General features: G+C 41.8%; 1 protein-coding gene across 14 annotated transcripts in view; it reads right to left on the bottom strand.

Annotated features, from left to right (window-relative positions):
• Positions 1 to 15,514, bottom strand: part of LOC139473962 (protein phosphatase 1 regulatory subunit 12A-like) — a 125,879-nt gene that overhangs the window by 68,043 nt on the left and 42,322 nt on the right. For all 14 annotated transcript variants that reach the window (XM_071256827.1, XM_071256826.1, XM_071256823.1 and 11 more), the window contains exons 5-7: positions 14,251 to 14,395; positions 9,616 to 9,690; positions 8,848 to 8,915 (exon numbers count right to left, since the gene is read on the bottom strand). In XM_071256827.1, the coding sequence (XP_071112928.1) occupies positions 8,848 to 8,915; positions 9,616 to 9,690; positions 14,251 to 14,395 (288 nt within the window). The remainder of the gene's footprint in view (positions 1 to 8,847; positions 8,916 to 9,615; positions 9,691 to 14,250; positions 14,396 to 15,514) is intronic.

A 15,514-nucleotide genomic window follows, 5' to 3' on the forward strand; every position in this document is an offset into this window, starting at 1 on the left:
ACCAGAACCTTTTCATTTTCAATGTTGGAATGGAAACAAAACGCAAAAGAAATGAACTCAAAGCAATCCTCAGAAAGAGACCCCCCCCCCCACACTCTCCCAACATATAACCACCTGCCCTGCCTCTACCAGGAATAAGTCGTAAGACATGAGTGTAATCTTGTACAACATTACCTGCAGCTGAGAACTCCCTGGTGAGTCAGGCCCACACATCCAGCAGGTCACGACATATACCTGTTATCTCCATCTTGACTCATCCAACCTTATGGCAAACTGGCCAGGAAGTTCCAACAGAGTCAAGAAACAACAACTTTAATACTTCAAACCAGATTAACAAGTCTCTCTGTTATACCTCTGTGGTGTCTGAGAGGGCTTAGCTGTCTGTGACTGAAACATGTCAGTTATCATGGGGGGGGGGGGGGGGGGGGGGGGGGGGGGGTGTGTGTGTGTTTTTTGGCTATAATATCTTAATATGGGGAGGGGGGCCTGAATCTTTCATTGTCAACATTAGGATTATAACAAGGACCCCAGGCCTTTCATTCACAAGTGTGAGACACTTCATTCCAAGAACAATACATCAATGATTGTTTTAGGTCAGGACAGGACAACTCTCTTGGTAATGAACTTACTGAGATTAACTGTGTTTGGTATGACTTGCACAGTCTGTGCCATTAACCTGATTGCCTACCTGCCCAAAATTGTCTTTCAGAAAGTTTTTCAGGAGAGTTATTAGCTGCACCTACATAGACCAAACTAAAGTGTACAAGACCCAGGCTTCAGACTAGTGGCTGAAGTCAAGTATCCTACATATAATATGTACATACATGTGCATCTGTAACATAATTCTTTTGACGTCCTTCTATTTCTCTTTCAGTTTCAGGGAAAACAAAGGATAGCAATATACTTGGTATTTGGTTTAGCCCTAATAGTGATGGTATGCCAAGCAACACTACATTCATACAATGCTGATTTCTGTATGGGACTTGCTGTCTGCAATTTCCTAGGTTTAGTAGATTGCAGAAGTTGTTAGGGGGTTGAGGGAAGTAGCTCTAGTGCTAGGATTCTTCTGACAAATTTCTTACAGAAAAGCAGATGCTGAGTTTAATGGAGAATGCACTGCACTGGCCATTTGATCAATTGAAGCACCTCAAATTAGTTTAATGTCCAATATCTGCACAGTTAACACGGCAATGAAATAACATTTTCACGTACGATATCAAAATACAAGAAGTGGCTGGAGAGTTTTGATGGACTGCATTGATGGAGTTTGTTGGTAATTATTTATTAACACAATCCCCTCTTCCTCAGCAGAAATGACAACATCATCAATTGCATATTGCTTGACAGGCAGTTCTTTCTTCAGGTTTGGAAAGAGGTGGAAATCTGAAGGTGCCAAATCTGGTGAATACGGAGGATGTTCAATGGGTTCAAAGCCACAGTCGTGCATTGCAGCCATGGCGACAACAGACTTGTGCCCAGGTGCATTGTCCTGGTGGAACTGCACACCCTTGAGTTTTTCACAATGTTTAGCCTTGATATTCTCAATCAGTTGCCTTAGCAGATTAGAATCCTACCAAAGCCATCACCTTCCCAGCTGATGGGGACAGGCTTTGCCTTCTTCCAAGCATGAGACGTTAGATGTTTCCACTGCTTTGACTGTTGAAACCACAGCACATCCATCGCTTTTAAAACAAAACCAGGTGGGTCTGCTTCAAAACGACATAAATCCTCAAGAGATGATGAACCTTGAGTGTTTATGATCTTGGACCCTATGATACTGAAACCATGCCCAGTACATGGTTCAGACTGTTCTCAACTCTCTCATGAGCGATGCCTACTGTACTGGTCATGTGACATGTGGTGAGTTGTCAATCATCCATAATCATATTTCATATCTATCACCATTTTTCTTAAGAGGTTGCAGGTGAAGGTTTTTCTGATCTTGGATCATCCTTGAGGCTTTCTCTTCTTCTCTTGAACTCTGCTGCTCACCTCTGAACAGTGGCAAGGAAAGGCAATCACCCCCTCAAGGTGACATGATGTCTGCATGGATGACTGTTGAGAGTAGCCCTTTCAGTTTGAGATACTAGGTGATAGTGTGGTAGCAAATTTTGTCCATTTTCATCAACAGAGAATATCTAGTCAGCTGTGTACCAGAAGATATATGCTGCCTGGTTGAGTACACAGTACATTGCATACATGCAGCTTGTCAGCATGGAAAGTAATTGTACTTGATTCATGCAAACTGTAAAGGGAGTACTATACATCCTTTGTAGTTAGGCTTAGACCTTTTGAGCCATTCCTTGTACCTTGGTACATTTCTATTTATAATGAGTTGATAATAATTCCATAATTTCTACTTACCGGTATTTCTTATGAAGGAGGATCAAACTAACATGATATCTTACAGCTTTGAGATAATGACTAAATAGCTCACATATCACAGTCTACGACTTTAGCCACTAATCCAAAGCAAGAGTCTAGTAAAATTCTGTTCAGTCTAGTAAGATCACCTAATCCATTGATTGACTTGAAATGTACTGAAAATGATGCAAAGGGCCAAGTTGGGACTAGTATACTCAAACTGTTAAACATGACTATCTTCCTGTAATCTTTTGCAAGTTCAGTTCAGAATTACTTCTGTCATGTCATCCCCACATTTGAAAAGGGTCCTAGGATTCAAATCTACCTTTTGCACCTCACAATTACCATCATCACAACATGAACTCATATTCCTTGCATATCCTAATATCGGCCTCGTGCATGTCATTCACACATTCCATTGAATACACACCCCTCTTTCAAAGTGCCACCAAAGTGAAAAGTAGATATTAGTAAACATCAGGAAGGTGTCCACCAAGTTGACTGGGTTTAGTGTGTAATCACAGCACAAGAGTGAACAGGAAGGAGTGGAAGTCAAGCTTCCAAACATGAATACATTGGAAACTGATGCAGATGGGGATCCTGACACTGGGAAGATGGAGGTCCTTTGCTTCAGAATAAAGGCAAATAGTGTTGAGTACATCATTGATGGCCGAGACATCACCAATCGTGAAGAAATTACTGTTGCCTAGGTTAATCAAGCCCTGCATACAAATATCTTGAAAACACATTCAAAATGCACATCTCCGAACATATTCAGTCTTGATGCTATGGCAGAAAGAAATATGACACCAAACCTATATAACAAACATTCAGGTAATAATCAACAACACAACAACCAGCCACTACACAGTCACAACACCAGCATTAGTGAGTGAGGGAATTTGGTTAAAAAGGTTTTGAAAAGTACTTCAGTTACATCACGGCATGTCAACTTAATGTGGGACGAAAGCCTAAAGTGATGCAGGTCTCAGATGTTTACCACCACTGTGAAACCCACAAGCACAGGTATGGTGCTGACAAACCTAGAAACATAATCTGGTCAAATCAGGAATCGAACCCCCTATCACAGGTTTCTGGCACACCAAAGGGTACCATCACTAGAACGCTGCCTAGCTTGACATAATATTAATTAGCATAACAGGCAGGTAAGTGGACTCCTCATCATGCATGCATGCCAGCAGGGTTCTGGACAGTAGTTTGTACATGCAGACATGTTTGGTAAAAGGGATAATAATTCAGAAATAGTGAGGACATTGACAAAAACACTACCAAAATTAACAATTAAAGATGAAAATTTAGCTGCAGATGAAATATTTTGAATAAGTATTCCTAAACCCATGAGAAGAGAGAAAACTATCCATTTCTAGTTGCATATACAGCAACCACAATTTTGAAAAAGTTACAATGTAGCTTGCGGACAAAGTAGCCTAATTCCCCATCTCCATTAAAACATGGATAATACAGGGATACCAAAGGTATATCAGAGTTACTTCCCCTTCACCATACCATCAACATTAACTTTCCCATGTACAATGTACAGACTACAAAGATCACAACATTTCCATAAACTGCAGTGGGAGCATGATGACAAATGTCCACATATTTATATGACTCCCACAGGTTCAAACTAAAATCCCACTACAAACAATGATGAACTTGATTCTACCCCAACTCCCCTTGTTGTGGCACTCACTACAGCTCCCACTATGCTGGTGTGGTATGTTAACACAATGGGTGGTTTGATTCTACCCTAACTCCCCTTGTTGTGGCACTCACTACAGCTCCCACTATGCTGGTGTGGTATGTTAACACAATGGGTGGTTTGATTCTACCCAAACTCCCCTTGTTGTGGCACTTACTACAGCTCCTACTATGCTGGTGTGGTATGTTAACACAATGGGTGGTTTGATTCTACCCCAACTCCCCTTGTTGTGGCACTCACTACAGGTCCCACTCACTATGCTGGTGTGGTATGTTAACACAATGGGTGGTTTGATTCTACCCTAACTTCCCTTGTTGTGGCACTCACTACAGCTCCCACTATGCTGGTGTGGTATGTTAACACAATGGGTGGTTTGATTTTACCCCAACTCCCCTTGTTGTGGCACTCACTACAGCTCCCACTCACTATGCTGGTGTGGTATGTTAACACAATGGGTGGTTTGATTCTACCCCAACTCCCCTTGTTGTGGCACTCACTACAGCTCCTATTCACTATGCTGGTGTGGTATGTTAACACAATGGGTGGTTTGATTCTACCCCAACTCCCCTTGTTGTGGCACTCACTACAGCTCCTACTCACTATGCTGGTGTGGTATGTTAACACAATGGGTGGTTTGATTCTACCCCAACTCCCCTTGTTGTGGCACTCACTACAGCTCTTACTCACTATGCTGGTGTGGTATGTTAACACAATGGGTGGTTTGATTCTACCCTAACTCCCCTTGTTGTGGCACTCACTACAGCTCCCACTCACTATGCTGGTGTGGTATGTTAACACAATGGGTGGTTTGATTCTACCCAAACTCCCCTTGTTGTGGCACTCACTACAGCTCCCACTCACTATGCTGGTGTGGTATGTTAACACAATGGGTGGTTTGATTCTACCCCAACTCCCCTTGTTGTGGCACTCACTACAGCTCCCACTATGCTGGTGTGGTATGTTAACACAATGGGTGGTTTGATTCTACCCCAACTCCCTTTGTTGTGGCACTCACTACAGCTCCCACTATGCTGGTGTGGTATGTTAACACAATGGGTGGTTTGATTCTACCCCAACTCCCCTTGTTGTGGCACTCACTACAGCTCCTACTATGCTGGTGTGGTATGTGAACACAATGGGTGGTTTGATTTTACCCAACTCCCCTTGTTGTGGCACTCACTACAGCTCCCACTATGCTGGTGTGGTATGTTAACACAATGGGTGGTTTGATTCTACCCAAACTCCCCTTGTTGTGGCACTCACTACAGCTCCTACTATGCTGGTGTGGTATGTTAACACAATGGGTGGTTTGATTTTACCCCAACTCCCCTTGTTGTGGCACTCACTACAGCTCCCACTATGCTGGTGTGGTATGTTAACACAATGGGTGGTTTGATTCTACCCAAACTCCCCTCGTTGTGGCACTCACTACAGCTCCCACTCACTATGCTGGTGTGGTATGTTAACACAATGGGTGGTTTGATTCTACCCCAACTCCCCTTGTTGTGGCACTCACTACAGCTCCTACTATGCTGGTGTGGTATGTTAACACAATGGGTGGTTTGATTTTACCCCAACTCCCCTTGTTGTGGCACTCACTACAGCTCCCACTATGCTGGTGTGGTATGTTAACACAATGGGTGGTTTGATTCTACCCAAACTCCCCTTGTTGTGGCACTCACTACAGCTCCCACTCACTATGCTGGTGTGGTATGTTAACACAATGGGTGGTTTGATTCTACCCTAACTCCCTTTGTTGTGGCACTCACTACAGCTCCTACTCACTATGCTGGTGTGGTATGTTAACACAATGGGTGGTTTGATTCTACCCCAACTCCCCTTGTTGTGGCACTCACTACAGCTCCCACTATGCTGGTGTGGTATGTTAACACAATGGGTGGTTTGATTCTACCCCAACTCCCCTTGTTGTGGCACTCACTACAGCTCCTACTCACTATGCTGGTGTGGTATGTTAACACAATGGGTGGTTTGATTCTACCCAAACTCCCCTTGTTGTGGCACTCACTACAGCTCCCACTCACTATGCTGGTGTGGTATGTTAACACAATGGGTGGTTTGATTCTACCCAAACTCCCCTTGTTGTGGCACTCACTACAGCTCCCACTCACTATGCTGGTGTGGTATGTTAACACAATGGGTGGTTTGATTCTACCCTAACTCCCCTTGTTGTGGCACTCACTACAGCTCCCACTATGCTGGTGTGGTATGTTAACACAATGGGTGGTTTGATTCTACCCTAACTCCCTTTGTTGTGGCACTCACTACAGCTCCCACTATGCTGGTGTGGTATGTTAACACAATGCGTGGTTTGATTCTACCCAAACTCCCCTTGTTGTGGCACTCACTACAGCTCCCACTATGCTGGTGTGGTATGTTAACACAATGCGTGGTTTGATTCTACCCCAACTCCCCTTGTTGTGGCACTCACTACAGCTCCCACTATGCTGGTGTGGTATGTTAACACAATGGGTGGTTTGATTCTACCCCAACTCCCCTTGTTGTGGCACTCACTACAGCTCCTACTCACTATGCTGGTGTGGTATGTTAACACAATGGGTGGTTTGATTCTACCCCAACTCCCCTTGTTGTGGCACTCACTACAGCTCCCACTATGCTGGTGTGGTATGTTAACACAATGGGTGGTTTGATTCTACCCAAACTCCCCTTGTTGTGGCACTCACTACAGCTCCTACTCACTATGCTGGTGTGGTATGTTAACACAATGGGTGGTTTGATTCTACCCCAACTCCCCTTGTTGTGGCACTCACTACAGCTCCCACTATGCTGGTGTGGTATGTTAACACAATGGGTGGTTTGATTCTACCCCAACTCCCCTTGTTGTGGCACTCACTACAGCTCCCACTATGCTGGTGTGGTATGTTAACACAATGGGTGGTTTGATTCTACCCTAACTTCCCTTGTTGTGGCACTCACTACAGCTCCTACTATGCTGGTGTGGTATGTTAACACAATGGGTGGTTTCACTTCCTTCACTCTCTCAGCAATATGTCAAAGGACTGCCATTCAAAACCTGTTTACCACCATGCAGCGCCCAAACCAGGAATGATTTGTGGCACCTGCTCTTATTAGGACAAGTACATCCTTGTTGCTTTGAGATTATACATCTACAGTGAAACATGGTTATAACAAACTCCCTGGACAAAATTTACTTGTATCCATGGAAATTAGCATTAGCCAACTAGCCCAACCAGCTTTGTTTATGTTAAGGTATCCTGAGGTCTGGGGTTAGAGTACCGTAATATAAAAACCTTCTTTTTTTATTTTTAGAGAGTTATAAATAATCATTCAAACTCAACATGTATTGGCAATTATGGACATTTTGGATAGTCGTACCAAGTTCTTGGTATTTTCATAATAAGTTACACAAGAGCTTTGCTATCAAAGAAACAATTATTGCAGCGCTAGTTCATTTTAGCAATTATTTTGTTTACAGAGTTTGTTACTTATGAATTTTAAAGGACTATTGAATTAATTTGTAATAACCGCTGTAGTCCTATGTGTGTGTTCATTATAACCATGTTTTACTGTATTTCATATGCTCACAGCATGATGGCGAAGTGAAATAGTTCCAGTGTTCTCCAAGTACTTAAACTAAATTATGGTTATTATCTATGGACACCTTACCATGGAGTCCAGCTGAGGCCCGGTCATATAATAGAGGAGGAGGCCAATCATGGGTTTCACATATTGTACCGCCATGTGGGGACTTGAACCCAGGTCTTCATCATGATCGACCAATGCTTCAACCACTAGGCTACCCTACAGACCCACATTTCTATAGCAACATACAGTCATCATCCTAGCACTGTAACAAGCAAAGTAGATGAAGGACTGTTCTTTACACACTCTGAAAGGTATTTTATCAGTGAGTGAGTTTGGTTTTATGCCGCTTTTAGCAATATTCCAGAAATATCACGGCGGGGGACACCAGAAATGGGCTTCACACATTGTACCCATGTCGGAATCGAACCCAGGTCTTCGGCGTGAAGAGCGAACGCTTTAACCACTAGGCTACCCGACCTCCCAAGGTATTTTATCAACCAGTACAGCTCAATATATTGCATGTGGTGATCAACATGATCTTGTGAATGGCTAATTGTTTCAACAAAGCAATAGCATGACCACTAAGTGTGAGGCTCACAAATTCACCATTTTTTCATTTTCATTTGGGTGCAATTTTTCCGTCGACCAACAGATGTTTGATGAACACAAAGCCATGACATCAATCTAATTCAAGTATCAGCTGAGAGTGGGTCTTCCATGCATGACGTTCACCCTACACTGGTCACACAATCCAACACATGGGCCTGGTAGTCAGCTCTTCCTGGACTCTCAAAAGAGTCTCAGCCAAGGAAACACTGTCTGTTATCATGTAGTGAAGTAAAGGAAGGCTGTGACTGAATTTTAACGTCATTCCACATCTCAGCACAAACTGTCATTACACCCAATTTAACATCAACATAGTTACTGCACTCACAGTGCTACGATCAGTATGTGGACTGTGTACTCAAGGCAGCATTCCACATCTTAGCATTAACTGTTGTAGACTCCCATACCTTTAACATAGATTTACAGCAGTGCTAGTGTGACAATCAACATGTCGAGACTATCAACTGAGCTTCATTCCACATCTTAGCACCACAAATGAAGCAAGTAGCATCTCCTGGATTATTCATGCAATAAATAAATTCATTATGTGTGCAGACATCTAGACCTACCTTCGTTTATTTGGCGGCCCCTTCGTCTGTATAATGTCTTCATTCATCTCCTCAGCTCGCGATCGCATCTACATAAACAAAGTGTGCATTGTTATAGCCAAAAGTCTCTCAACAGTTCGTAATATGTCTATCAATGTAACTTCACCCAAAAGCAGTCATAGTTGACAACTGTTAAATAGGATGACAAGCAGAGAAATGCTGCATTACATCATATCAAGACTCGTCACTTTTCCAGCCGAATCACGTAAACAATTACGACAGGCAGACCAGTGATTGGTTGCATGATTGTCAGGCCATCACCACCTGACCCTGGTTGGTTGGCTCTTGCACCAAGCATGGGATTCTGGACATCTGGTCAGCCCAGGATCCCCTGTGAACAGTTCCAGTTCCTTCTACAGGATCATGTTTTCCTTCTTTTAGTCTGACACAAGTACCAATAATATTTGTTTTCAAACATTTACATATCAAAAACTACATAGATTGAATAAGTAAGTGTTGAGTATCTCTTTGACCACCCTACCATTTCATGGTTTGTGACTCAGCTAACATTTGGAACTAAACCAGGTCGTGATCACCACCACTAAGCTCCAGGCAAATGATTCAGGGAGAAAGGGCCCCCATTCATCCTACCCCCAATTAAGGAAGAACAAGCTCTCGGGTTCTCATCGCCACTAAGCCTACTGTCCCACCACACAAAGAATGACCCCGCCAGGTGGTGATCACTACCAAGCTCCCACACAAACATCATATGCCATGTTCCAAACTTACCAGAACCTGTTTCTTCTTCAGATCTTCCAGGAATTTCTTCATATCCTCATCAGCTACATCCAAAGCAGTCTGACCCTACAGAAAACAATCTATCTAGTCACTGACATCTTAGAATTCTTTGTCATAAAAGTTTTTCGTGAGTGAGATGTGTGTAACGCCACATTGAACAGTATTCCAGTTATATTATGGCATATCAGCTTTATTTGAAAATTTGAAGTGATGCAGGTCTCAAATGTTTACAACTTTGGTGAAACCCACAAGCATGGGCATGGTGCTGATAAACTTAGAAACATAACCGGGGTGAACTGGGATTCTGAACTCACGATCAAAGTTTTCTGGCCTGCCCAAGGGACACAATTCTGCACAGTGAATTGTGGCACCTTAGACAACAAGTAAAAGTGTGTAGCATGTGTAACAAGGCCTGTCACTTCTGGGGACAACACATATCCAAATTAGACAGAAGCTGTTTCAAATACAAACAAATACACAGGGTAGTTTTTCCATTATGAAATCTAATATAAGTTCATAAGTCAGTAACCCTGCAAACAGCATAGGCACCATGGGAGCTAGTCCAAAGTAAGTACTGTCATCTGCTCAGCACCATGTCTCTTGTTAACTTTCTGGGGTATTAAACCATCAAATTTCCAAACTGCAATTTATTTGACATGGAAAACATTGTTCTTTAACTGCCATCAAGCCTAATTCATAGGGCTGTAATGATTCACCGATACCTACGATATCAATACTTAGGTAGAGACAATATGTGAATCATCAGTTCGTGAGACGCAATGCACTATAATTAGAACAGGAACTGATATAAGAGTTACCACCCAAAATAGCAGAAGTAGCATAGCGCCACTTGTAAGCATGGCTGACATGGGGACGTTGTGGTAGAGAACATACTAACTATTACATTTATCAACTGGATACATTTCAGAGATTAATGGCCTAAGTCTGTTGTAGGTGGACAACCACATAACAGTTCCCTATCGCCGCTCTAATCAGAAACAGGCAAGCGTTCTCATACCCAAGGGGACATAACTCACAGTCAACCAGGAGTTGTCTCCCTTGAACTAGTCCCTCTTGATTACCATATTTAGGCAACACACTCAGACAACACTAAAAGTTATCCCAGAAAATGTTCTGCTCCATTAACAAATCATCAGCTCAAGGTGTCCTTCGATCACATATCTTCTAAAAGAAAGGCATTTTTTTTTTTACTGAAAATATATTTTACTTCTACGTGAAAAATGCACTGTATTAATGAAATCATTTAAAGCCCCACCCTGACTATAAATAGCCCGCAAGGTGGCGGTGTTTCAGTTTCGAACAATGACTGACAATGTAAACACAACCGAGTGTCGGGAGAGGTTTTTTGAAAACCATACGGGAACCAGATCACCATTGACCGTCAAACTTCGTATCAACTTGAATAACAAACCATGGATACAAAAAATGGCTCCATATCAAGATATAAGTAAATAAATTTTCTGTAGTTTTATCATAAAAAATCGAATCGATCGTGTTTGGCATCAATCACAGTGGGCGGAGCTTAATTACGTTAGCGCTATAAATAGCAAAGCACATGGTCATGTGTACATGTGACACATTTAATGCATTTGTGGTCAAAGTGTATTGTGTTGTATATTTTTACGGCAGAACATCAGTTTCGGTTAATGTAACAGTAACGATACTTAAATACGAAATTGACGACGCGATTCTTTCAGTTCTATCCGAAAATTACAGATACTTGTTTAGTTTTGGTCATTTGCATTCAACAGTTAGATTTATGCCACACAATAATCAGTTTATATTCATAAAACGTAAATTATTACAGATTTTTCAACTAATGTTTAGGAAGGGGCCTAACTTGAAGCACCAGAAGTTACGCCAATATTCCTCAGCTTGACTACAATAGATAAATATGTCACGTGTATCAAAATAACAATGCACATAAGCAACTGGTAAATGAGTAACGAAATATATTTCATGATTTGACCTATAGAAGGCGTATCCAGATAATATTGTACTTACGATAAACGAAAACTCCAATACACATATTCCAAGACAACTTTAATTATGAACTTCCTTCACTTTCACAGAATTTTCACACACAAAACTGAGTTTGATCATTAGATCGACACTTGTCCCATGTATTTTTGTTCGGGGTATTTGGATACACTTAGCGCTAAAGTTTTAAAATACAATCTGGGATCCCTTTCCCGTTTTGTCCACACCAATCCTTCATCTGCTCAGAGACCATATAATATTATATGGTCTCTGATCTGCTGCAACGTTTAATTCCGTTTCTTCAAGTCCAAGTATCTACGATCTCTCCAAACACTTCGTCCAGAAGCAATGTGCTCGAATCGACGAATTTCTGCAACATGGTGGCCGCACCATTCCTTAACTGCGATTGCCTGTGCCGTGTCGCGCATGGTTGACAAAAGAAGGGCGAACATACATATTCGGCTTCATCTGGTTCCACAATGAAATCTAGCTGTGACACTGATTCACTAATCCCAAGAATCGTCACTGAATTTATCAAAGTTTCTGTTGCCCTTGCAAGGGCGGGAAGAGAGGCGCCATCTTGTCGATTCGAGTTGTGAATCGGAATGATGTCAATTTGAATTGGAACTTTCTCCACGATAAAGTCACCAATGTCATAATCGAAATGACATAAGGCTCCCTGATTATCTCGAACAATTCTTCGTCAAAGTAGGCTTCACATGAAAATCTTCTGTTGCTCATATTGAAGACAAGCGAAATTGCAAAGATCTTCACAGTTGTAAGCAGCAACTCGATGCGCTCATGGGGCGTGGTTGCTAGGAGATCGCGTGGTCAGAAATGCGAAAATAAAAAGTTTTAGAAAGTAATAAAAGAAATACCCAGTGCAATGAAAAAGTACCATCTAGGGGATATTTTTTTATTATAATATTCACGAAAAAAATAATATTTTCTAAAAATGCAAAATGATTTATTAATTTATCCCAAGGTCGTAACCCTGATCACATGGTGGGTATTTGGAAGAAATCTTTGCGATGACGCCGTGAATGAGGCCGTGTGTATTACATTGTTGAATTCAACTGCCCAGATATTCGTCATGAATGGAGAGAAAAATGTATCTGAGAGAAACATTGTTGCTTTGAGCTTCGAGACAAAACACGACTGCCAAAGTAGCAAGCGACCTGAATGTAAGCTTGATGAAAGTAATGATGAAACCCATTTTCACGCACATGATTGAACTAATGTGAACAAATATTTATCTGAACATCGTTTCGAAGTCTGTGAGGCTGTCCGTATTTGAATATTTTTATCTCCATTCCGACGTGAAATAATATAATGTCTTCGTGTCTCAATTTTGCTGCGGCAGTGGAAAATTGCCCACCGATCTAATAAAAGAAATATTTCTACATCTTCAACTGCACCGTCATAAAACCAGGTCAACTTTATCTTTGTTCCGTTGTTTATTAAAAATTCGTTTCCGAAGCAAAGCGAATCGATCTACATCATAAATTAATTCATAGACTTGATTCTAGTATCAAGTGTTTTTTTAAAATGTCATAAAAGTACTTACACAATTATTGAAAGACATTTTTTGATAAGTCATATATTTTATTTCGTCCGCCCGCTCTCTGATTAGTTGAGGCTTGAGGGGAGAAACACATACAAACAATATAGATGGCCGTATGCAAATGACACTTGGCATGCCAATCAAAAGGGATCTGGGTCACTCGGACCCGCCAAGTTTCACGGATCGAGTTGCTTCGGCACGAAGAGCTTCATCGGACAAGTGAGACTTTGTCAAAATACATTGCTACTGGGCAATGAAAAAACGACAAGAAACTACTTTGATCAATTGAAAATATTTTTGACCAGGGTTTTTTACACGATCGTTGTCATCCAGATGAGGCAAGACGAACACAACGAAGAAAAACATTGTTGAAATCACCGATTGCCGTATATATTGTGAGAAATGCTATTTATAAACTGCAGATATACCGTACACCACAGGATAACGATTGGTGCCCCAACACATATTATGTTTCTTGTTCATTTACACTGCTCATATGCATTACGAGAAACATATTTCGTTCTAGTCTAGAAATCTAGAACTATAATTTGTGTGTTGGATAAATCGTGGACATTCACACGGTATCATTTTATGAAGATGTGAAGACGACATGGCAGGTAGGTTTTGAAACCAAAGATGAACGCGTTTGTTGAAAAGTCTTGTAATCGTTTGTTAGATATTTATATTACCATTAAAACTTACGTCCTTGTTGTCAAACGGCCCACGTGGGTGGGTGTTTACATGACGTCACCCGTTTACGCATTAACCAGTGAAATCTATGTGTTTATGATGACGTCATATTGACCTGTCAGATCACTTGTATAAGCTCCGCCCACTAGAGTGCGGTAGTTACTACCGCAGATGGGGCTTTAAGGGTATCAAAGCATTGACGGAAAGATTTCTTCCTAAGGCATAAAACATGTTTTATGATACACCAATAAATTCAATTAATAAATTACAAACTGACTAAGCCAACCCACAGTACACCTGCAGTGTCACCAATTCAATATTTCCAACAAAACTTGACCATGAACACTAATGGCTTTGCTACATGAACTTACAGCTGTGTTCTTCTTCTCCATGTCACAGAGCTGCTCCACAAGCATCTGACATGCCTCACACTGTGCCCAGTGGGCAGCAGCATGCAGCGGTGTCCACCCGTCATTGTCCTCCGCATTGATGTCTACACCTGCCTGTAGTAGAACCCTGCAACACATCAACCATACAGGTTTAGAACTAAACAAAGTCTTTACTCATCCAGGTAAACATAAAATGCCCTTGAAATGTCAAAACAATGGGGAAATTGGGAAATTAGAACTAGCCCCTGGCTAGCGGGCTAGTGTTAAGTTCTAACCCTGCCATACAATTCCTGTGGCATTGATGGGAATAGCACTGATATTCTGGGTAAATTGTGAGAGTGAGTGAGTTCGGTTTAATGCCGCTTTTAACATTATTCCAGTTATATCACGGCATGTCAGCTTGATGTGGGAGGAAAGCCCGAAGTGATGCAGGTCTCAGATGTTTACCACTTTGGTGAAACCCACGAGCATGGGTATGGTGCTGACAAACCTAGAAACATAATCGGGGTGAACTGGGATTCGAACCCACAATCATAGGTTTCTGTTGTGTCCAGGGGACGCAATTCTGCACAGCGAATCGTGGTGCTTTAGACGACTAGGCCACCTATTCTGGGTGAACAACCATTTAATGTTCTGCAGGCAATATGATGCAATATATAGTGATATTTTGTTAATGCTCACTTCTCAACTCGATAAAGTGTTGATGATGCAGCTTCATGGGTATGGTGCAATACCTTTAGGCACTAAGATGTAATTATGCCAGTCTGTTTCTTTTGAACATTGATGTACTATGGTTCCAAGGACTTCCGAGTTCACTGTACATGGCTACATGAAGGTAACATGTGGAAAAGGCACAAGATCCCAAACTGCACTAAATTTGACAAAAAATATTTTACATAAATTTGGTACTAACTGTCCCCTGTGAATGAAAGTTACTTAACACCACAGACAGCTCTATTCCAGCCACAGTGGCATGTCCATAATCTGGACCAGGAAACCAGTGACCGAAAGCATGACCACCACCACCATGTGAGGTGAGGTGAAATTGGGTTTACTCTGAGCCGACCAGTCCTTGTTTTAGCCCCTTAATGCCCAGCGCCAGACAGGGTAACAACAAGTATGATCTTTTAACATCTGTTGGTATGACACTGCTGGAACCCCCAACATGTGATCAGGGTACAATGACATACAATGACTGAGCCAGGTCACAGTATAACCACCTGATCCCCACAAGGAACTGGAGACC

The sequence above is a fragment of the Haliotis cracherodii genome, unplaced genomic scaffold, assembly GCF_022045235.1.
Source record: "Haliotis cracherodii isolate W230 unplaced genomic scaffold, xgHalCrac1.p SCAF_3, whole genome shotgun sequence".
NCBI classification, from domain to species: Eukaryota; Metazoa; Mollusca; class Gastropoda; order Lepetellida; family Haliotidae; genus Haliotis; species Haliotis cracherodii.